At 53.8% G+C, this 20,816-nt stretch overlaps 1 protein-coding gene across 7 annotated transcripts; it reads right to left on the bottom strand.

The window, feature by feature from the left end:
- Positions 1-1,609: 1,609 nt before the first annotated feature.
- Positions 1,610-17,548, bottom strand: PTPN7 (protein tyrosine phosphatase non-receptor type 7). 7 transcript variants are annotated; one of them, XM_064360241.1, is made up of 10 exons: positions 17,450-17,548; positions 15,414-15,587; positions 14,322-14,523; positions 13,939-14,023; positions 11,694-11,770; positions 10,355-10,492; positions 9,895-10,005; positions 8,587-8,744; positions 5,989-6,102; positions 1,610-3,613 (listed from the first exon to the last, which is right to left on the bottom strand). In XM_064360241.1, exons 2-10 carry the CDS (start codon positions 15,533-15,535, stop codon positions 3,520-3,522), a joined length of 1,101 nt encoding a protein of 366 aa, XP_064216311.1. In that variant the 5' UTR covers positions 15,536-15,587; positions 17,450-17,548; the 3' UTR covers positions 1,610-3,519. The 7 variants fall into 7 exon arrangements, with proteins under 7 accessions (XP_064216311.1, XP_064216307.1, XP_064216308.1 ...); XM_064360237.1 differs by lacking the exon at positions 17,450-17,548 and adding an exon at positions 16,641-17,087 and having other exon boundaries at positions 13,939-14,020; positions 15,414-15,549; XM_064360238.1 differs by lacking the exon at positions 17,450-17,548 and adding an exon at positions 16,641-17,085 and having other exon boundaries at positions 13,939-14,020; positions 14,322-14,505; positions 15,414-15,549.
- Positions 17,549-20,816: the final 3,268 nt, after the last annotated feature.

A 20,816-nucleotide genomic window follows, 5' to 3' on the forward strand; every position in this document is an offset into this window, starting at 1 on the left:
AAGGAGGGTGGGTCATCCACTTTCCAGGACACGAAGATGAGATCCCTACGACAGGGACGCAGATGGAGGTTTTTTTGTTCCTGAACCCTTGCCTCTGAACATCCCTGGGTAGAGTCCCATCCTCTCAAAATGCACCCAGTGCAGAGAGACAACAGTATTTGGGTCTTTTCATACTCCATCTTGTTTTGTTCATCACAATTTACCCCGAACACTTGTTAGGAAGCCTCTGACCCCAAGTGAAACGGACGCTTGAACTTGATACCGATTTTTACCAGCATCCCCAAGATCCCGAAACAGATACAGTCCTGGGGTGGGGGGGTTTCCAGTGAGGAACATCTGTGACAAAGGAACATGTTGGCCTGTTTTGGTGACAAGCAGAGTATTCTTCAGGAGGAGAAGTGATAGTGGGTGTGGAGTGCCTGTAAAGATGCCCCCCTCCCGCCACCCTCCTTGCAGGAACCACCCATAAGGTCTGCGCAGGCAGGCTGACAACCCCAGCTGGCTGTCCCCCAGGCCCAGGCTTCCGGCAGTCCCCAGCCTATGCTGGCTGCCTGTTGGGGTTTGGTTTTCAAATGTAGTCACATGTAATCTGTAGTCAAAAGTGGATAAACTATCAGTATCCATCATATCTGTCCAATCAACTGGAGTTAGATGAACCCAAATAGTCAAAGTTACCAAAGCAGAAGAATCACAAGGTCTTGGGCTAGCATAATATTCTGGAGTTTCTGTTTTTGGTTTTTGTTTTTTTTTTGACAAGGTTTCGCTGTGTCACCCAGGCTGCAGAGCAGTGGCGCAATCTCGACTCACTGCAACCTCCACCTCCTCAGGCTGAGGTGATTCTCCCACCTCAGCCTCCTGAGTAGCTGGGGGACTACAGATATGCGCCACCATGCCCGCCTAATTTTTGTATATTTTGTAGAGACGGGTTATTGCCATGTTGTCCAGGCTGGGTTCAAAGCCCTGAGCTCAAGCAATCTGTCTACCTCGCCCTCCCAAAGTGCTGGGATTACAGGCGTGAGCCACAGCCCCCCACCAATATTCTAGTTTATTAATCACCATCCTTCCAACCTCTGTAAGTCCCTCCCTAGCTCCTAAGATAAAGGCTATGGGCTGAATGTGTCCCCCAAAATTCATAGGTTGAAGTCCTAATCCCTAAGGTGATGGTACTGGGAAGTGATTAAGTCATGAGGGTAGAGCCTTATAAAGGGGGCCGGTGAAGTAGCGGGGAAGAACACCAGCCCACAACCTTTTCACCATTCAAGGACAGAAGGAAGGCTGCCTAGGAGCCAGACACCAGTCCTCAAGGGCGTGGATCCCAGGCTTCCCAGCCTCCAGAACTGTGAGCAATACATTTCTGTTGTTTAGAAGCCACCTGGTTTACGGTAGTGTGAATTGTTACATCTGCCTAAGCAGACTATGAGGTCTGCTGCTGTCTCACTTCCTAAATTGACTTTGGTTTCACCTTATTGTATGTCCTTGGAAGTGCTAGAAAAGTGCATATCCCAAGGGCAAAGATTTGTAGCCTGCCTGTCCCTGGTCTGCAGAGTCTTACGCTCTCTCATGCTATAAAGAGGCCCCAGAGGCCCGAAAAGAAGATGGAAAGAAGGAGTGAATCAGTCATCCGAGAAGTCTTTATTTTCCCACTTGGTTACTGTTCTGGAGCTTGTACCCTCTGAGCTCTGAGATGGTGTTGGGGTGACAGTGCCAGGGAGGGCCTGTGGGGCTGTGGTGTTGCTTCCCACAGGCTGGCTCTGAGTCCAGGGGAGGATCAGGCACTTGAGAGCCCCCCACCTCGCCTCATTGGCATAGAGTCGTGCCTGTCACAGGGCTCGAGAGGTGGAGGTGCGGGCGAGTCCACCCCAGGCCTGTAAGGAAGGAGGAGCTCCTCCGTAAGGCCAAGCAGAAGCATTAGGGAAATCATCCTCAGTTTCAGCACTGCATGTTCTTCAGGAGAGAAGTCCTGAGTGAGGAAGCCCAGCTGTTCTCCAGATCCAGCTCCTTAGGGTTTCCGCAGAGAACTGCTAGCAACCAAGGCAGCTCTCAGGGGCGGCGTGCCGGGTGATGCGGTATCTTACCTTCATCCCCATCTCAGGATGGGCAGCCTGTATCAGATTCAGGGAGGACGAATCCTGAGGTGTGGAGTTCAGTCCTGAGATAGACCTGAGGTGCCCTGGAAATTGTGTTGATGCTGAGATGGATGAGGGGCGTTAGTTCTCTGGGGTAGATGGTGAGGGGTCCCGATTCTGTCCAGCCTCCATGTTTGCATGGTTGGTTATGACCCTGATTGTTTTTGGAAACAACCGAGCTCTCCAGGTGTACTCCGCAAATGCAGGGTAGAGAGGGCCGTGGCCTGCCGTGGTTGGTTTTCTAAAACCAGACCGGGCACTTTGCCTCCTCTTCTCCCCTTGCCTCCTCCTTTCTTTTCTTTCTTTTGAGATGGAGTTTCACTCTTGTCACCCAGGCTGCAGTGCAGTGGTGCGATCTCGGCTCACTGCAACCTCCACCTCCCGGGTTCAAGTGATTCTCCTGCCTTAGCCTCCTGAGTAGCTGGGATTACAGGCACTTACCACCACGCCAGGCTAATTTTTTCTAATCACCTGACCTCAGGTGATCTGCCCGCCTTGGCCTCCCAAAGTGCTGGGATTACAGGCATGAGCCACCGCGCCCAGCCCCCTCTTTCTTTTGTCTTCCCACATACCCAGGGTATTATCTGAGCCATAGAAGCAGAACAGAGACTGCTGAGAGCCTCCCTAAGAGTAGTTGCTGGGAGTGGCCAGCAACCACAGAGGCAGGAGCAGCCCTCTTTGCCTCTGAGTAGCCTCGCATGTTCCCTCTTCCAGATTTCAACTGCCAGGCCTGGTCACCTCTGTAGCCTACTCTCAGGACACATGGGTGGAGGCAAGGGTAACCTCAGTCCTTGTTCTTTCTTTTGATCGTGGTTGTCCAGCCCTTCCGATGTGTGGTCAGGGAGCAGAGTCACTGCTAGGATGTTGAAACTTGGAGATCAGGACCAGACTTTTCCCCACTCTTGCATCTGGCCTGTGCTTGGGCAGGGCCTCAGGTGAAGGATGATCTTGGAATCACCCTTTTGTCAGCCCCAGGAAGGGGATACAGCTGCAATGGCTTCTAGAAACTTCTCTTATTGCTTTTCCCTTATGGCAGCTAAGCACTTAATGTTCATGTTATAGAATAGGAAACTAAAGCTCACAAAGAGTGTCATAGAGAAGACCAGGACACCTGGGCTTCCTGTCTTTAAGTTCAGAGAGACATTGAGGGTTCCCCCTACTGTCCATCTGGGGCCAACAGAGGAAGCAGAGGAGTGGCCAGTGGTGAAGACCTGGAATCTGGCCCCTTGTCCTTGCTGACGCTGCTTCCTGTGACTGCAAGCGCCGCTAAGGAGACACTCCTTTCCCACACTCACCCATAGGGTACTCCCAGATCACTCGGCCCACTTTCCCCAGACCCACCTTCCCAGGCTTGAGGGAGGTGGGCACCTGGGCCGTTAGAGGGTGGCAGGGGTCAGGGGCTGGGTTCCTCGGGCAGCTGGCCTGCATACAGGGCCAAAGTGTGGTGCAGGAACTGGTACTGCTCTGCCGTCTGGATCATCCCCCCTCTGCAAGGAGAAACACACAGACCGTGAGTGAAGGAGGGTCAGGGTGCTAGCTGAACAGCTCCAGCCAAACATCCTCGTGGTCCTACTGGGAAAGTCCTGACTTTCTCAAAGAACATGCCAACTCCTCTACCTATATTCATTTTTCCTTTTCTTTTCTTTTTTTGAGATGAAGTCTCACTCTGTTGCCCAGGCTGGAGTGCAGTGATATGATCTCAGCTCACTGCAAGCTCTCCCTCCTGGGTCAAGTGATTCTCCTGCCTCAATCTCCTGAGTAGCTGGGATTACAGGCATGTGCCACCATGCCCAGCTAATTTTTGTGTTTTTAGTAGAGATGGGGTTTCGCCATGTTGCCCAGGGTGGTCTTGAACTCCTGACCTCAAGTGATCTGCCCGTCTCAGCCTCCCAAAGTGCTGGGATTACAGGCATGAGCCACCTATATTCATCTTTCCTACTTGCTACTCCTCCTTGCTGCCCCTCAGATCTGCTTTGAGAGAAGTCCTCTGACCCTTACACGTGACTTGGTGTGCTGAGGGTGATGCCCCATGTTAACACTTGGTCTTCCCTAATCCACTCAGCTCCTGGGACAAAACCAGACCTCTGAAGCCTTGGGGGTCAGGCCAGGAATACTCCTGAGCCTCAAGTTTCCTTCTTTTTTTTTTTTTTTTTTTTTTTTGAGACAGAGTTTTGCTCTTGTGGCCCAGGCTGGAGTGCAGTGGCACGATTTTGGCTCACTGCAACCTCTGCCTCCTGGGTTCAAGTGATTCTCCTGCCTCAGTCACCCAAGTAGCTGGGATTACAGGCATGTGCCACCACGTCTGGCTAATTTTTTGCATTTTTAGTAGAGACGGGGTTTCTCCATGTTGGTCAGGCTGGTTTCAAACTCCCGACCTCAGGTGATCCACCTGCCTCTGCCTCCCAAAGTGCTGGGATTACAGGTGTGAGCCACTGCACCCAGCAACTTAATTCATCTTTTCTTTCTTTTTTTCTTTCTTTTTTTTTGTCAGATGGAGTCTCACTCTGTCATCAGGCTGGGGTGCAGTGGCGTGATGTTGGCTCACTACAACCTCTGCCTCCCAGGTTAAAGGGAATCTCCTGCCTCAGCCTCCTGAGTAGCTGGGATTACAGGTGCATGCCACCATACCCAGCTAATTTTTGTTTTTTAGTGGAGATGGTGTTTCACCATGTGGGTCAGGCTGGTCTCGAACTCCTGACCTCACGATCTGCCCGCCTGAACCTCCCAAAGTGCTGGGATTACAGGCATGAGCCACCGCACCCAGCAAGTTTCTTTCTTTCCAATAATCTTAAAAGTAAAAATGATTCTACACATTTGTATGGTAGTTTTCATTTCCAAAACACTTTCATATAAGTTAATTCATTTCTTACAACAGTTCTCTGGGGGAGGGAGCCATTATCTCTCTCTCGATAAAGAAGTAGGGGCCAGGGACAGTGGCTTAAGCTTGTAATCCCAGCACTTTGTGAAGCCAAGGAGGCATTATTGAGCCCAGGAGTTCAAGACTAGTCTGGGCAACATAGTAAGACCCCATCTCTGTTATTAAAAAAAAAAAAGAAGAAGAAAGAAAGAAAGAAATAGAAATGGGGGCTCAGAGAAATCTAGTGACATCTCAGTGAGACAGAAGTCCGAATCTGAATGCTGGCTCTGTCTCCACCTAGTGAGCTGACATCTCAGTGAGACAGAAGTCCGAATCTGAATGCTGGCTCTGTCTCCACCTAGTGAGCTTCTTTGCACTAATTGCTGCTGCCTCATATCTTGGATTAAACACACCCCACGTGCTAACTTTCCTCTGAGTAGGGAACTTGGGGGCTTGGGGGTAAGATTGAATGCCCAGGGTAAATCCATAGAGTGACATGTTTAATTCCAGGCCTCCAAGCCAACATTCCAGATAGATACTCTCTTTTTTTTTGAGTCTCGCTCTGTTGCCCAGGCTGGAGTACAATGGCACAAGCTTGGCTCACTGCAACCTTCACCTCCTGGGTTCAAGCGACTGTCCTGCTTCAGCCTCTCGATTAGCTGGGATTACAGGTGCCCGCTACCACGCCCAGCTAAGTTTTATATTTTTAGTAGAGATGGAATTTCACCATGTTGGCTAGGCTGATCTTGAACTCCTGACCTCAGGTGATCCACCTGCCTCAGCCTCTCAAAGTGCTGGATTACAGGAGTGAGCCACCGTGTCCAGCCATCCAGATAGATATTTTTTCCCGGTTGCTAGCTGCAAAATAAACAGCTCTAAGCAGAAAGGGTTTCTTCTTTTCTTGCAGGAGTGCTTGATGGTGATGGGTCAAGCAGGGCTCTGGGGCCCAGAGGTACCGACGCCCCCTGTTAACATTGCTGGCCTTGTTTACGTCCACAGACCCACCTGTCTAGCCGCAGTTGGCACACAATGCCCAGAATGTCCACTTCCCCTCGGGCCTTCAGCTGTTGACAGCCAATTCGTGTGGCGATGAAGCAGCCCGTCCGGCCAATCCCTGCACTGGATATAGCCAGGGAGGAAACAGGGAGGTCATGGGAGACAGGGAATATGGGAGCCAGAGCCCCAAACTACGGAGAAAGAAGTGGGACCTGCAGGTACTGTGTTTTGGGAATGGGGCTCTGGAGATGGGGGAAGGTAGCAGTACTCCAGATTCCAGTCCCCTTGGGGACCCTGCTGGAGGCAGGTTGTAACTGGCCCGGGAGGAGTTTACATTTCTTAACCTGCCTCACTGTAAGCCTGTCCTAACAGGGGCACCTCCTGGTCCCTGCGGACGTTTTGACGATTTCCCTTCTGCTGAGAGGCTACAGCGGTTTCCAATGGACAGTTCTCCACTTGTGAACGTGCTGACCCTCAAGCCCTCCTTATCTAACCTTGACTTCGACTCAGCTCAGACTTATCTTTTTTTTTTTAGATGGAGTCTTTGTCTGTCACCCTGGCTGGAGTGCAGTGGTGTGATCTCGGCTCACTGCAACCTCCACCTCCCTGGTTCAATCAATTCCCCTGCCTCAGCCTCCCTAGTAGCTGGGATTACAGGCGCCTGCTACCACGCCTGGCTAATTTTTTTGCATTTTTAGTGGACAGGGTTTCACCATGTTGGTCAGGCTGGCCTCCAGCTCTTGACCTTGTGATCCGCCCATCTCAGCCTCTCAAAATGCTGAGATTACAGGAGTGAGCCACAGCCCCCAGCCACCTCAGACTCATCTTTCACATAGCCCACGCCCAGCCCCTCTGTTTCCCACCTCGGCGCCCTCCCACAGTCTTCTCTCTGCTCTGCTCTCCTCCACCATGCCCTCTCTATTTTGAAATAAAGAGGCTCCCAGGGCTCCCCTTCCTCTTGTGTGAGCCCCTAATGAACTCCCAGCACGTCTCAGCACTGCCTGCGGGTGGGCTGGGAGGCCCCTCTGTGGTGCTTTTGCCTCTGTGCTCTGTGTTCTTTAGGATATGCACTTCCAAATGGTCTCTTTCTTTAGTCTCGTCCCCCACAACACCCTCTCACTTCACCCAATCCATTTTTCACACTGTAGCCAAAGTGTTCTTTTAAAATGGCAAATCCAAGCGTCTTAGCCAGTCCTACAAGTCTCCTTAACATCTGACCTTCACTGGCCTTCCAAATCCATCTCTCATCATTACCACACATAACCTCCGGGCCCAGCCCGTAACCCTGCCCTCAGCAGTTATCCATTTTCACATTTCTTCTCTGGGCCCTAGCATACGCTGTTCCACCCACCTGGAACGTGTTCCCCCCACCTGGAATGTGTTCCCTTCCCTCTCTTCACTTGGCTAATTCACCTTTCAAGTCTTAGCTTGGCTTAGATGGCCTTTCTCTTGGAAAACTTTCTTTGGTCAAAGTCTGGCTTAGGAGACTTTGTTCTATGCCCCCCATAATATCCCCATCACGGCCTCATCACATTGTGTGGTATTTAATTGTTTAATCTGCCTTCTTTTTGTTTTTGAGACGGAATCTTGCTCTGTTGCCCAGGCTGGAGTGCAGTGGTGTGATCTCGGCTCACTGCAACCTCCACCTCCCAGATTTAAGCGTTTCTCCTGCCTCAGCCTCCCAAGTAGCTGGAATTACAGGTGTGTGCCACCATGCTTGGCTAATTTTTGTATTTTTAGTAGATACGGGGTTTCACCATGTTGGCCAGGCTGGTCTCGAACTCCTGACCTCAGGTGATCCACCCACCTCTGCCTTCCCGGTGCTGGGATTACAGGCTTGAGCTACTGTGGCCTAATCTGGCTTCTTTCTCACCAGCCTTTAAACCTGTCTGGGAAGAAAGTAAACTGCTTCGTTCACAGTTGTCTCTTTAGCATCTAACACTGTGCCTGATGATAACAGTTTTTCTTTTCTTTTTTTTTTTGATATGGAGTCTTGCTCTGTCACCCCGGCTGGAATGCAGGGACACAATCTCTGTTCACCTCCACCTCCAAGATTCAACCTCTGCCTCCAGGGTTCAAGTAATTCTCTTGCCTCAGCCTCCTAAGTAGTTGAGATTACAAGTGTGCACAACCACGCCTGGCTAATTTTTGCATATTTTAGTAGAGACGGGATTTCACCATGTTGGCCAGACTGGTCTCAAACTCCTAATCTCAGGTGATCTGCCCTTCTTGGCCTCCCAAAGTACTGAGATAATAGGCGTGAGCCACCAGGCCTGGCCAATAATAGGTTTTCAATACATATTTGTTGAATGAGTAAATGAATTCCCCAACAGCTGGAATCCTGTTTATGTCCTCCTGCAGCTGACTGGGACCTTCCTGATCTTCTATCCCCGCTGTGGATGGGGTCTGGGTGTAGCCCAGATGTCTGGGTTCTGCATGAAGGAGGTGAAAAAAATAAAGCCCTTGCTGAATGGCCTTGCAAGTCATGTCCAAGTAAGAACTAGGCTTACCTGATGCTTTTCTGCTCAGACCCTTCCCCAGGAGAGACCCAGGGGCCAGGGGAGGGGCGCGCAGTACCCAGGCTGCGGTGGGAGGGAGGCCACACACCTGCAGTGGACCACGATGGGCCCGGGGCGGGCGGCTGCTTCGGGGCTCTCCTCCACCTCTGCCACTAGGCGCAGCAGGGGCCCAGCTGATTCTGGTGTCTGGTGGTCGGGCCAGGCCGAGAAGAGGATGTGCTTTACTGACCGGCACTCTTCCTGGTACTGGGTTGGAGACAAGGCATGGGAACCAGGGTCAGGGTGGAGGGCACTGTCTACCTTCTTCTCTGGTGCCTGAGGAGGGCAAGGGCTGGAATTACCCTATGGGGGTGGGCCGGGATCGTCTACTCAAAGCAGGCTAGGTTGCGATCTTCCTGCTCATCATTCTCCACCACTTCCCCCTCCAAAATGCTGGGAAGAAGCATTGTCCTGGGAGAGACCCAAATTCAAGTCCTGGCTCTGCTTCTAATAAGCACACGACTTTGGGCAAGTCCCTTAATGTCATTTTCGTCACCTGGAAAATGGGGACAGTGTTATCTGACTGGTTTACTTGCCGGGATGTTTGGAGGAGAATGAATTGATGGAGAAATGCTTTCAAAAATATAAAACAACAGAAAATAATAGAAGGCATTTTAAAAGCCCTTGTGTATATGTTATTCCACATCTCTTTCTTTCTTTCTTTTTTTAAATTATTTTTATTTTTAGAGATGGGGTTTCACCATGCTGGCCAGACTGGTCTCGAACTCCTGACCTCAGGTGATCTGCCCACCTCAGCCTCCCAAAGTGCTGGGACTACAGGCGTGAGCCACTGTGCCTCACCTTTTTTTTTTTTTTTAAGACATAGTCTCACTCTGTCACCCAGGCTAGAGTGCAGTGGCATGATCTCAGCTCACTGCAACCTCTGCCTCCTGGGTTCAAGTGACTATCCTGTCTTAGCACCCCCAGGTAGCTATAATTTTTACTAGAGATGAGGTTTCATCATGTTGGCCTGGCTGGTCTCGAACTCCTGACCTCGTGATCCGCCCGCCTCAGGCTCCCAAAGTGCTGGGATTACAGGCGTGAGCCACCGCGCCCGGCCTTCCACATCTCCTTCAACCTCCTCTCCTTCCCTTGGCATGACTCCTGGATCCTGCTCTCCTCGCCTGACCATTCACACAGACGGGTGGTACTTCCTGGTGGTTCCTATTGGCTTGTTGGCTTTGCCCTATTAGACTAGAGGCTGAGGACAGTGCTCAAGTTTCTCTTTCTTCTATAGATGTGGGTTTAAGATGGTTTAGATGAGCAAACCCTTGGCTCTTAGCGAAGAGCCGGCCTGAGTTCCAGAGATGCTGTGGGCGGCCCAACTTCCCACTGGGCCTGGCCCCGGGGGTGGTACCTGGATGGTGAGCTGCCGCACAGTGTATTCTGGGCACTCTTTCATGTCCTGGATGCGGATCTGAAAGGGTCCATAGGCTTCCTCTTCTGTGGGCCAGTAGTGGACACATTTCTAGGAGGGAGAGAGCTGGGAGTCAGAAGAAGGTCAGCTGGAGCAGGGAACGGGGCAGCAGAGAGGGGCTGGTGTCTCCTCCCCATCTTCCATCCCTACTGGATGGGTGGTCATCAACAGGGGGCCTGGCTCTTCTGAGCTTAATACCTGCAGGCAGAGTGCTCACTGTATCCCATATTTTGGCCATGGACAGCCCCCCTGGGTCTATCTCAGGGAACTTTCTGAGAGGTGTGGACTGGGGCTGGATTCCAGGGAAGGCTCTGGTCCTGAGCTGCCCTGGGTAGGGGTTGGGGAGTCGGGTGAGCATAGCACTTTCTGGGTTCATCAAGAACTGTGACTCTACTCCTACCTCCTTGCCCTCTCGGAGCTGAGTGAGCATGACAATGAGAGACACGTCCTCTTGCCACACCATCTCCCAGAAGTCCGACACAGTGTTGGGCATGGGGCCCTGGGTGGCAATGTAGACCTTCTCCTTCCCGTCATAGCCCTGGGGAGGTGGAAGCACAGGGGAAGGGGTGGGGAGCAGTGAGAGCAGAGCTCTGGGGAGATCCTGGATGCCTCAGGTGCTGGGGTCAGCCTGAAGCTGTGAACCACACGTGTAGACACACACGTGCATGAACACGCACATTCAGAAGCCACATGGTGGAAAGGATTCAGGTTCTGGAGTAAGGATCAGATCCCTGTTCTTCAGTTTCCTGGCTGTGCCACTATGAGCCAGTTACCTAGCCTCTGTAAGCCTCAGTTGTATCATCTGTAAATTGGGTATAATAATGTCTATCATAACATAGAGTGGATTAAATTCAGTAAGATACATTGAGAGTCTAGCTGATAGCAAGTGCTCTGCAGATGTTTGTTCCCTTCCTCCCCTGCCGCTTTCTTCTAGCATAAAATACCTAAACAGTGTTTAATATTTGTTCAGTGACAGTTTCACATTAACTTGTTACTTTTCTATAAAATTAATAGCAAAATGCAGCACACTCTCCCTAACCTGATTTTCTCGCCTCCAGGATCCTCAGCTTCCTGCTCCTCAAATGATGGTGAAATCCTGACTGCAGTTGATTTGCTATTGGCCAGCAAATGGAAGATCATGTGTCCCCACGGCTTCCGAGCTAAGAGGTTTATCGCCTCCCTGCACCCCTGACTGCTGTCTTATCCACATTGAGCCACTAGAGGGCACTGCTTTTACATCTCCTTTGGGCCCACAGCAGTGAGGAGCTGGCATGGAGCACCTATCTGGCCTAGAGTTTCCTATATCTTGATGTCAATCAACCTTCTTCACATAAGAGGGGCTACTTGAGGGGCACTTAAGGTAAGAGGGGAGGGAGGTTCCATTAGTGCTGGCATCACCTATGCAGGTCTCGGGAGCTGTGAGCTCTCAAGCAGCTGGAGATTGGGCTCAACAATGCTAATTTCCTGCTAAGTCTAGATGGCGGCTCGGGAAGGCTGATGGGGAGATTAGGGAGACTCAGTGGTCTCTCCAGATATTTTTAACACCTGCTCCGTTATCTAGGTTGGTGAATTGGGGCCTGTTCAGTGCCAGCCCAGCTTAGTAGGTCTATGACAGAGGTGAGCTGGAGCAGGGAGGGCGGGAAATGCAGGCACCTGATCCACCAGCCACAGCTGGAAGATATTCTCAGACGTCTGAGAGTTCCCCCATCCCCCACCCACCACTGCAGCAGACCACTCACTCGGATATAGTTGGCATTGATGTAATCTCCGTCCTCCTGGCTCTGTGCCCGGCCTAGACAGACACGGCTCTGGGGATCTAGGAAATAAAAATCAGCAGAGGTCAGAGGTCAAAAGGTGACCAACTAACACAGACTCCAGCAGGGGCAGAAGGAGGAGACTTTCTGTGCTCATCACAGTCACGGCACCTTGTGTATAGCAGGTGGCCTGATACCCCACTGAAACCGTTGTTGTTTTTAAAGACAGGGTCTCACTCTGTTGCCTAGGCTGGCGTGCAGTGGTGCAATCACAGCTTACTGCAGCCTCTAACTCCTGGGCTCAAGTGATACTTCTTTCCACATAGCTGGGACTACAGGCACATGCCACCACATCTGGCTAATTTATTTATTTATTTATTCATTCATTCATTCATTTATGTTTTTTGTAGAGACATGGTTTCACTTTGTTGCCCTGGCTGGTCTTAAGTTTCTAGTCTCAAGCAATTCTCCCATCTCGATCTCCCAAAGTGCTAAGATTACAGGTGTGAGCCACCATGTTTGGCCCCCACTGAAGTATTTTATATGCAGACAGTAGGGAGCTATAGAATGTTTCTGAGCAGGATAGTGATGTGATCAAAGGAATAGCTTGGGAAGGTTAACTGAGTGGTGCTGTATAGGATGAACTAGAGAAGAAAGGGAATGGAGCAGCAGAGACCAAATGGGAAGATGGAATATTAGACATAATATTCTTTTTTTTTTAGACAGAGTCTTGCTCTATCACCCAGGCTGGAGTGCAATGGCACGATATTGGCTCACTGCAACCTCCACCTCTCAGATTCAAGCAATTCTCCTGCCTCAGCCTCCCAAGTAGCTGTGATTACAGGCACCCAACACCACGCCCAGCTAATTTTTAAATTTTTAGTAGAGATGGAGTTTCACCATGTTGGCCAGGCTGGTCTCGAACTCCTGACCTCAGGTGATCCACCTGCCTTGGCCTCCCAAAGTGCTGGGGTTACAGGCATGAGCCACCACACCTGGCCTAATAAATATATAATATTCTAATAGATATAGTGATTCTATCCTTGAGATCAGTACGGGTTTAGAATAAGATTATGCCAATAGGAATGGAAAAAGAGATGTAGAGGAAGAAGAATTGTTTTCTAACGGTGAATACGGGATTCAGATGAGCAACTTGCCAGATATCACACAGCCGTGAAGTGGTACTAGGACTCAAATCCCACTCAGCCGTGAGGCATTTGGCCTCTGCCTCTAAGGGGAAAGATTTCTCTAAATTTCATTTCTTCATCCATGCCCAAACATGAATGAAGAAGACGGCTTGTGAGGAAAGGAGAAGAGACTCTCGCTCTGCTCATACCAGCCTGGTTATGGACAGAGGGTGTCCTGGGGACCACAGGAATCTCAGGCAAAGGGATTTTTCCCTTTTCTGGTGGCTGCAGTGCTGATTAGAATTAGGCCAAGAACAAGGGCTACTCCTCCCCGTGGCTTGGAATAGCACTAATAGCTCCTTGATCCGCCCATGCAGGCAGAGGGCACTCCAGGAGGGTTAGCAGGAGGCAGGACTCGTGTGCTCCAGAGCTAAAGCCTCAAGCTGGGAGTAGCTTCCCTGTAGGGGGAGTGGGGGAAGGAGAGAGAGCCTCCAGGGCCTCATGCCTGCCTCTGAAAAATAGAAGGTGCTGGTCCTGCGTCTGTCAGCTTGCAGGGTCACCCCCTCCTAGCCCAGTATCCTCCATCCTCACCCACACCACTGCTCTCTTGCTGGCTGTTACCCTGCCTCCTCCATCTGACTTTCTCAAAGCCCTCTCTCTGGGAGCCCTCCTAGTGGTCCTTCTTCCACTGCAAGCCTTGGCTGGGCATTTCCCATGAGAGAGGAAAATGAGGAAGAGGGTTTGGTGCAAGTAGCTAAGTTGAATATCTTAGGTAAGACATTCAACTTCTCTGTGCCTTAGTGTGAAGACACGGAGATTTGTAAAATGGTCATCATAATATCACAGTACCAACTTCATGGGATCGTTATGAGAAATTGGTGAATATAAAGCACTGAGAGCAGGGCCTGGCCCAGGGTGCACATCTGCAAACATTATTACTGCTGCTGTTGTGATTCCTGCTCCTTCTTCCCCCTTTCTCTGCTGAGAGAAGATGCCCCAAGTAAGGTCATCCTTCCCTGGCTGAAACCGTGTACCTTGCCTTCTGAGGTTCTCCAGCCCCAGGGCCTGTACCCAACTCCCTTCATCCCAGCTGCAGTTCTTACTTGGCAAGATGGTCTTGTATCGGTCCTTGGAGGCATGGCCAGGGATGTCCAGGTCTTCGGGGCTGACAAAGTTTGAAGGGATCTTCTGGTAGGGGGAGGAAATGGGTGAGCAGCTGACTTCCCTTCCTAGCCTCCTTTTTTCCTCTTCTATTCTTTTCTAGAACAACTGGGCTCTGGTTGTTCCTTCTTGATATTAATATGTAGGCCTAGATGGGGTGGGGCAGAAGGGGAAGCCCAGGGGGAGCCCCCTCCCCCAGCCCTAGAGTTCTCTTTCCTAAGGGGTCCAAAGAGGAGACAGGCCCACGGCCCCTGTGAGAGAATGGCTCCAGCTGGCTGCCTCTGATACAGAGCAGAGCAATTCGGAGGGGACCTCAATTTCTTACCAAGAATTCTTCTTCCAGTTGCTTGGGGCTGGGTGGCTGGCACTGAAGGGCCCAGCGGGTAAGGGGGTGTCCAGCAGTGCGCAGAAAGTGTAGGGTGACCTCCCGGGGAGTGTTCACGGAGCAGATGGGTTCTACGGCCCCCAGGGACCGAACATCCAGCATCAGAGCCACATTGGAGCCCCGCCTGCAGGCACAGCCCACACTGCCTAGTGAGCACCCAATCGTATTTGCTTTGCTTTTTATCTTTTCTTTTAGGGATAGGGTCTCTCTCTGTTGCCCAGGCTGGAGTGTGATGGCACTATTATGGCTCATAGCAGCCTCAAACTCCTGAACTGAAGCGATTCTCCCACCTCAGCCTCCTGGGACCACAGGCACATGCTACTGTGCCGGGCTAATTTAAAAGAATTTTTTTCTTTTTTTGGTTTTGAACTCCTGGGCTCAAGCGATCCTCCTGCCTTGGCTTCCCAATGTGCTGGTTACAGGCATGAGCCACTGTGCCTGACCATACTTGCTTTTCTTACAAGTATTACTGGTATGAGGCACCTCTGAGGGGGCCGTTCCTTGTCTTTCCTTTAACCTGGAGGCCCAATGAATTTAGGGTTCAGGCCCCTGCTGTATACCTTTTTTTCCCCCCTCTTCCTAGCCCAGGCTGGTCTCCAATTCCTGGACTCAAGAGATCCTTCCACCTCAGCCTCTCAAAGTGCTGAGATTCTGGGCATGAGCTACCATGCCGGGCTCAGCCCCCTCCCTGTGTCAGCCAGACAGAGCAGCCTTGAACTCAACTGCTCCTTCCAGCTGCCTGCCTCTTCCCACTCCCAGCAAGGCCCTGTGGCTCTGACGTGCATCCAGCACCAAGAAGGCCAATGGCCTGGCCTGGAATTTAGGGAGCAGGCTCAGGGTTGATAAGAAACTCTGTGCTCCAGACATGCAAAACACATGCAAATGAGCACTACTGGTTTCCTTTCCATACTGGAGTCAACAATTGAGGGTCCTCCGGACTCTGCTGTCAGAGCTGGAGGGGCAGGTGGAGGGAAGGGAGGAACAGAATAGGGCTCAGGGCCGGGAAGACCCCTCCCCCAGGGAAGATCTCACCTCTCCTGCAGCCGCACATGCTTCTTGGCTGGCGTTTTGGCAGGCGGAGGCTGGGTCATGGCTGCCCCCAAAGAAACGGTCGGTGGCTGTGCTGTGGAGCTCCCTCCACGGGCCTGGACCATGCTGGGGTGGGGTGCTGGGCCCAGGAGAGGCTCACTCAGCCATGAGGTCTGCCTGAAAGACAGGGCCCTCTGCTGCTGTTCCCTGGCCCTCCTGATTAGCCAGAAGGAGGCTTCCACACCCAGGCCGGCTTTGCGCTCCGTTTTCACTGGGGCGTCTCCTGTCCCCCAAGAGGTAGCCTCATGTTCACTACTGGAAGGACAGGATCTCTTTGGTGGGACCCAAGGGCAGAAGGCAGTCTGGGGTTAGAGTAACGGCAAGATAAAGGGTAGAGATTGTGGATGAAGATAGGAAAGAAGCCAAAAGGAGGAAGAGAGAGAGGAGAGAGGCCACACAGGGCTCTGAGCAGGTCCAAGTGGAGAAGGCAAGGGAGGAAATGGAAGACATGTGTTCTCTAGGACGGAAGGGAGAAAGTGTGCAGAAGCCATCTCGGGGCTAACCAGTGGACCTTCTCCTCAACAGGGAATGGCGGCTGCAGCAGTGCTGGAGGTGGGTGGGCAGCCAGGCAGAGTCCTCTCCTAACTGCTGATGTTCCACTCCTAAGTCCGTTTCTGGCTTCTGGGGTCTCTGTCCAGGGAGGTAGGCTGGGGGTGTTTCCTTCCTCCTCCTGCCCATCCCCCGCCTCCCGCCTCTGTAACCGTCACAGGAAATGGCCTCACCAAGCCCTTGAGCGACAGCGCATGGTGAGGCGACAGCTGGGGACAAGACAGGGGGCTTGCAGATGGTGGGACCATCTCCTCTTGGGGGCAGTCCCTATCTCCCAGAGCCAGGGTCACAGCGGGCGAGGTGGCGGGGGTGGATTAGTCAGCAAGGCGGCAGGGATGGAGGTGAGGGGACAGGGTGGGTCCAGCGCAGGTGTGGGTGGTGGAGAGAGGGTCTCTGGCAGCAGAAAGGGGGCCTTCAGCCTCTGCTCTCCTTGCAGCTCCCTGTGGCTTCCATGCTTACCCCCGTCTTGGGGACATCAGGGCTGTGAGCACCCATTCCCCAGCCAGGCCCTGTAGCTCCCCGCTCGCCCTCCCGCACTCCCTCCTGCAGATGCCTTCTTATATCCCTGGAGTTCGCAACGCCCAGGGCCACAGGACTCCCGGTCCCCCTTCAGATACTTACTGAAGCAGCTGTGGCCCCCAGGCTGCCTCTTGCTGTCTGTCTGTCTGTCAGTCTGTCTTTGAGGGCTGAGAAGGCTCCAGGAAGCCAGCTTCCTCCCTCCGCCCCTCCTTGCTGCCACCCACGCACACCCCAGCTGCATGCTGCCCTCCTGTGCCTGCTGCCGCTGCCACCAGGGGTCGGGTGCCTCCCGCCTGTGCCCTTCTGGATCCCAAGTCCCTGTTTCCTGGGAATGGGTGAGGGGCTAGGCCTTCCTGACCATCCTGCTTCCTCCGGCTTCCAGACCCTCTCCCGTCCTGCTGTGTTTCTCCTCTGGGTCTTTATCACATCCAGCCGCTGCCTACTTGCTGGGCACAGCTCGTCTGACCCCCAGCTCTGTGCTGTCCCACAAAGAACCCAAGGTTCTCCTGCTCAACTTGACCTTGGCCAGAGGCTTATTTCTGCTTCTCTGCCTCTGCCCCACAGCCCTGTCCCTCAAAGCCCTTGCTGCTTCAGGCCTTGGGAATTCATGGCCAAGCACAGACCACATCTTCCCAGAGCAGATGTGGCACAGACTTGGGGTGGGGAAAAGGAGGAGGCAAGAATCCGTGCCTCACAATGGGAAGGAAAGGCCTGGGGCCAGGCCAAAAAGGTCGTCTCCATGCCCTGCGCCACGGCCCAGCTCTCCATAGCCCATGCCTGAGTGTAGCCCAGCCCAGGAGGAAGCAGATAGCAGAGTCCACTTGTAGGAGGGAATCTGAGGGGCTTCCCCTGGGCCCCCAGTCCCCTGCAGGCCTCCTCCCAGAACCCTGACATCTGCTTGGAAGACTTACAGACAGCGGACAGTCTCTGGCCCTCACAGCAGGGGACTCCCATGTCCTCTTCGCTGCTGGGGTGCCTGGGACCTGAGGGGTGGCCCCCAAGTGCAAGACTCCTCTGCCCCCTGCCCCTGCCTGGCCTTGGCAGGCTCCTTGCGGGCCAGCAGCCCAGCTGGTTCACGCTCGCTGCATGCCTCCTTTTACCTTGTAATATTTCAAACACCCTTCCCTTCCCGGCCCCCAACACGCACAATCCACGTCCTCTTTCTTCCTCCCACTTCCCTGATTCAGCTGTCAAATGGTGACAGCAAAAAAGAAATGAGGTACCATAGGCACAGGGGTAGGCACGCTGGAGGGGGTGATGGGGGGGGCCGGCCTTAGGCACGCTGGAGGGGGTGATCGGAGGGGCCGGCCTTAGGCACGCTGGAGGGGGTGATGGGGGGGCGGCCTTAGGCACGCTGGAGGGGGTGATGGGGGAGCTGGCCTTAGGCACGCTGGAGGGGGTGATCGGGAGGGGCTGGCCTTCTGCTGGCCCCCTGGGGAGGGGTTGATATGAAGAATAGGAATGCCCCTCTGAGGCTCAGGAGGCCTCCCAGCACCTGCCCTTGCTCTTGGCAGTGGGGACAGGGGTGGCTCTTTTCTGAGTCCCTCCACGGCCAGTGGACCCTGGTGCCTTCTTCCCTGCAGCCTGCGCTCCTCTCCGGAGTGGGTGGGTTTCCCTGAGGAGGAGGCCGACTAGGGCTGGGAAAGGGGTTGGCGCCGGTGCTCAGGACAGAGTGGAGAGGAGCAGGAACCTGAGAGCCCCTACGGTGCTTGCAGGCAGTGACCCGGAGACTGATCTCTGCCTCACCCCCTACACCAGTCAGTGTTTCCACTGGTGGGTAGCAGGGGCCCTGGGGGTATGGGAGGGGGCAGGTGGGGGTTGGAAAGAGGGCCGGGCTCTGGGCCTGTGTTGATTGTTATCAAGAACAGGAAGCTAGGACACCACAGGGGTGGGAGGAGGAAGCGGCAAAGCCCTCCCCACACAGGTCTGCCTAGTGGCCCCAAGTTTCCAGGGTCCAGGCCCTGTTGGCTGTGAGCCCACCCCTCTCCCCCACAGGCCAAGGCCTGGCAGTGGCTGGACAGTTGGAAGCTGAGCTTCGGAGCAAGGAGCAAGGAAACTGGGAGCCAGGAGATGGGCAAGATAGTTGGGGGTGGGGGTAGTGGTTGGGCATGAGGCAAGACCTCAAGGATCCCCCGTTCCCTCTGGGTGGGTCTAGGTGGAGGGGACAGTCACTCTTTGCCTCCTGCCCACTCTCTCTTCTCCTGTGCTTAGGGATGCCTGGACATCCATGGAGGTGTGTGGCCAGAGCTCGTGAGGGCTGAGAGTGCCCACTGCAGCCTCAGAAGGGACAAGACATCTGTTGTGGGCGGCCTGCACCAGCCCCTCCCCAGCCTGGCCTGGTGACTTGGGTCGCCCCTCTCTGCCCTCTCTGGAGTGAACTCTGCCCCATCCGGGCTGCTGGGAGGCTCCTGGGAGTGACTCCCTCTCCCCTCCAGAACCTTCCCACCCCTGGGGCCACAAGGTCCCAGCAGCTCTCAAACTTCCATCTCTGGAATTGATTTGTGTTCCTGGATTGAGATTTAGGTTCTAGCCACCCTCGACTCCAGAGAAAGTATAGTAATAGTCAGAAATCAGAAAGACCTGCGCATGTGAGTCTAAATGTAGCTTATTAGCTGTGTGACCTTGGCCAAGTCGCTGAGCCACCCCGAGCCTCGGTCTCCGCCTCGGTCTCCTCCTCAGCTTCCTCCCTCCCCTGGGGGATGTTTGCAGCGCCTCCCTCGTCAGCTTGTGGAGTGCTTTGCTCATGGAGAGCTCGGGAGTCAGAGACCAGAGGAGCGAGGAGCTGGAGGAGCTGGCTGGGGAAGTGGGCCTGGGAGCCTGGGAGCCTGGGAGCGGCACAGGGTGAGGAGGTCACGGGTCTCACCGCTCTCCAGACTCCCTCTTCCCCCTCACTGCTGACTTTCTCCCCAAAGCCGGGCACTTCCACCCCCGCGCTGAGGAGGTTCAGGAAGGAGTCACTCCTGGGGGTCCCCCAGATTCCCGGGTAGGGCAGTTTACTCCAGGGAGGACAGAGAGGGACATCCCAAGCCACCAGGCCAGGCTGGGGTGGGGCTGGTACAGGGCATGACGCATCATGAGAGTCAGCCTTGTTCCATCTGAAGCTGTGGTGGGTGCCCTCAGCCCTCCCAAGTTCTGGCCACACACGTCCTGACTGTCTTGTTTCCCCCTCTAGTGACCCCCAGTTCCAGGGCTGTGAGCCACAGCTCCCTGTCCCCAGTATCAGAAGCCCCCCAGGGAAAGGCGGCCATTAAATCTGGAATTCCCAGAAGTCTTTGCTCCTTGCCAGCCCCTAGTGAATAAGGAGCTCCTTGCTGGGCTGCAGTTGGCCCCCAGAGGCAAGGGCCGCCACCCTCTAATAATCCAAGGGGAGGATCCTGGGGAGAGGGGCAGCTGCTGGGGGCCAGGACTCCTGGGTCCCGCACACTTCACCTGCTCTGCTCCCTCCTAGCTGCCCTCCTCGGCTCCTCTTTGGAGAAGCACTAGGATCTGGGGTGGCTGCTCCTCCATCCTTCCCACCCCCAGAATCCTAGGCCAGCCTAAGCTGGCTTGTTCTGCCCCAACTTTACTGGCCCAGGCTTGCTCCTGTTTGTGTGGGGGAGACAGAACTGGATCTGGGAAGCCCCATCCTGGAGGAGGCAGGGAGACAGCAGGGGAGACATGGTGAGCGGGGCAGGGAAGTGCTGTTAGGGGCATGGGATGGGTCCGGGCTGACCGCAGTGACACCTGTACCCCTATCTCAAAGCTGCACCCCTGTGCCGGGCCTAGGAACTCCTGCTACCTTTTAGGTGAAGGGGAACGTCCTATACCCCTTGCCCCTGGCTAAGAGGACCAGCAATCCAGCTCTGCTCAGCACTGGGGTGCCAGGGCCAGCCTGCCGGGAGGTCTAGGAAAGTGCCTGGTTCTTTGCCTGTGGCTGGAACTCAGGACCTTGGCAGGAAGGTTTTAGGGTAGAAGAGAGTCCCTCCCTTTCTTCCAAGCCCAGAGCCAGCCAAATGGACATCTATTCCACAATGTGGCCTTTTCTTCCCAGGGGCTCCCGTCTCCCTCCCGCTCTGTGTTGTCCCTGGACACCCACTCATGCATCCATCCAGACAGGAGTGTACACCCTCATGGCCCACGTTTGCACACATGCACATGCACAGTGTCAATCCACACATATCCAGCCCCTCCCTTGCTCTCCCATGACCTGGTCAGGGGAACCTAGGCCTTCCCCCACTCCCTGGCCACCTTCCCCATAGTGTAGGCAGCAGGGGGAGTGGGTTGCTTGGCTGTTCTGAG

This window comes from Aotus nancymaae, unplaced genomic scaffold, assembly GCF_030222135.1.
Source record: "Aotus nancymaae isolate 86718 unplaced genomic scaffold, 86718_ANA_hifiasm-v0.15.2.pri h1tg000039l, whole genome shotgun sequence".
NCBI classification, from domain to species: domain Eukaryota; kingdom Metazoa; phylum Chordata; class Mammalia; order Primates; family Aotidae; genus Aotus; species Aotus nancymaae.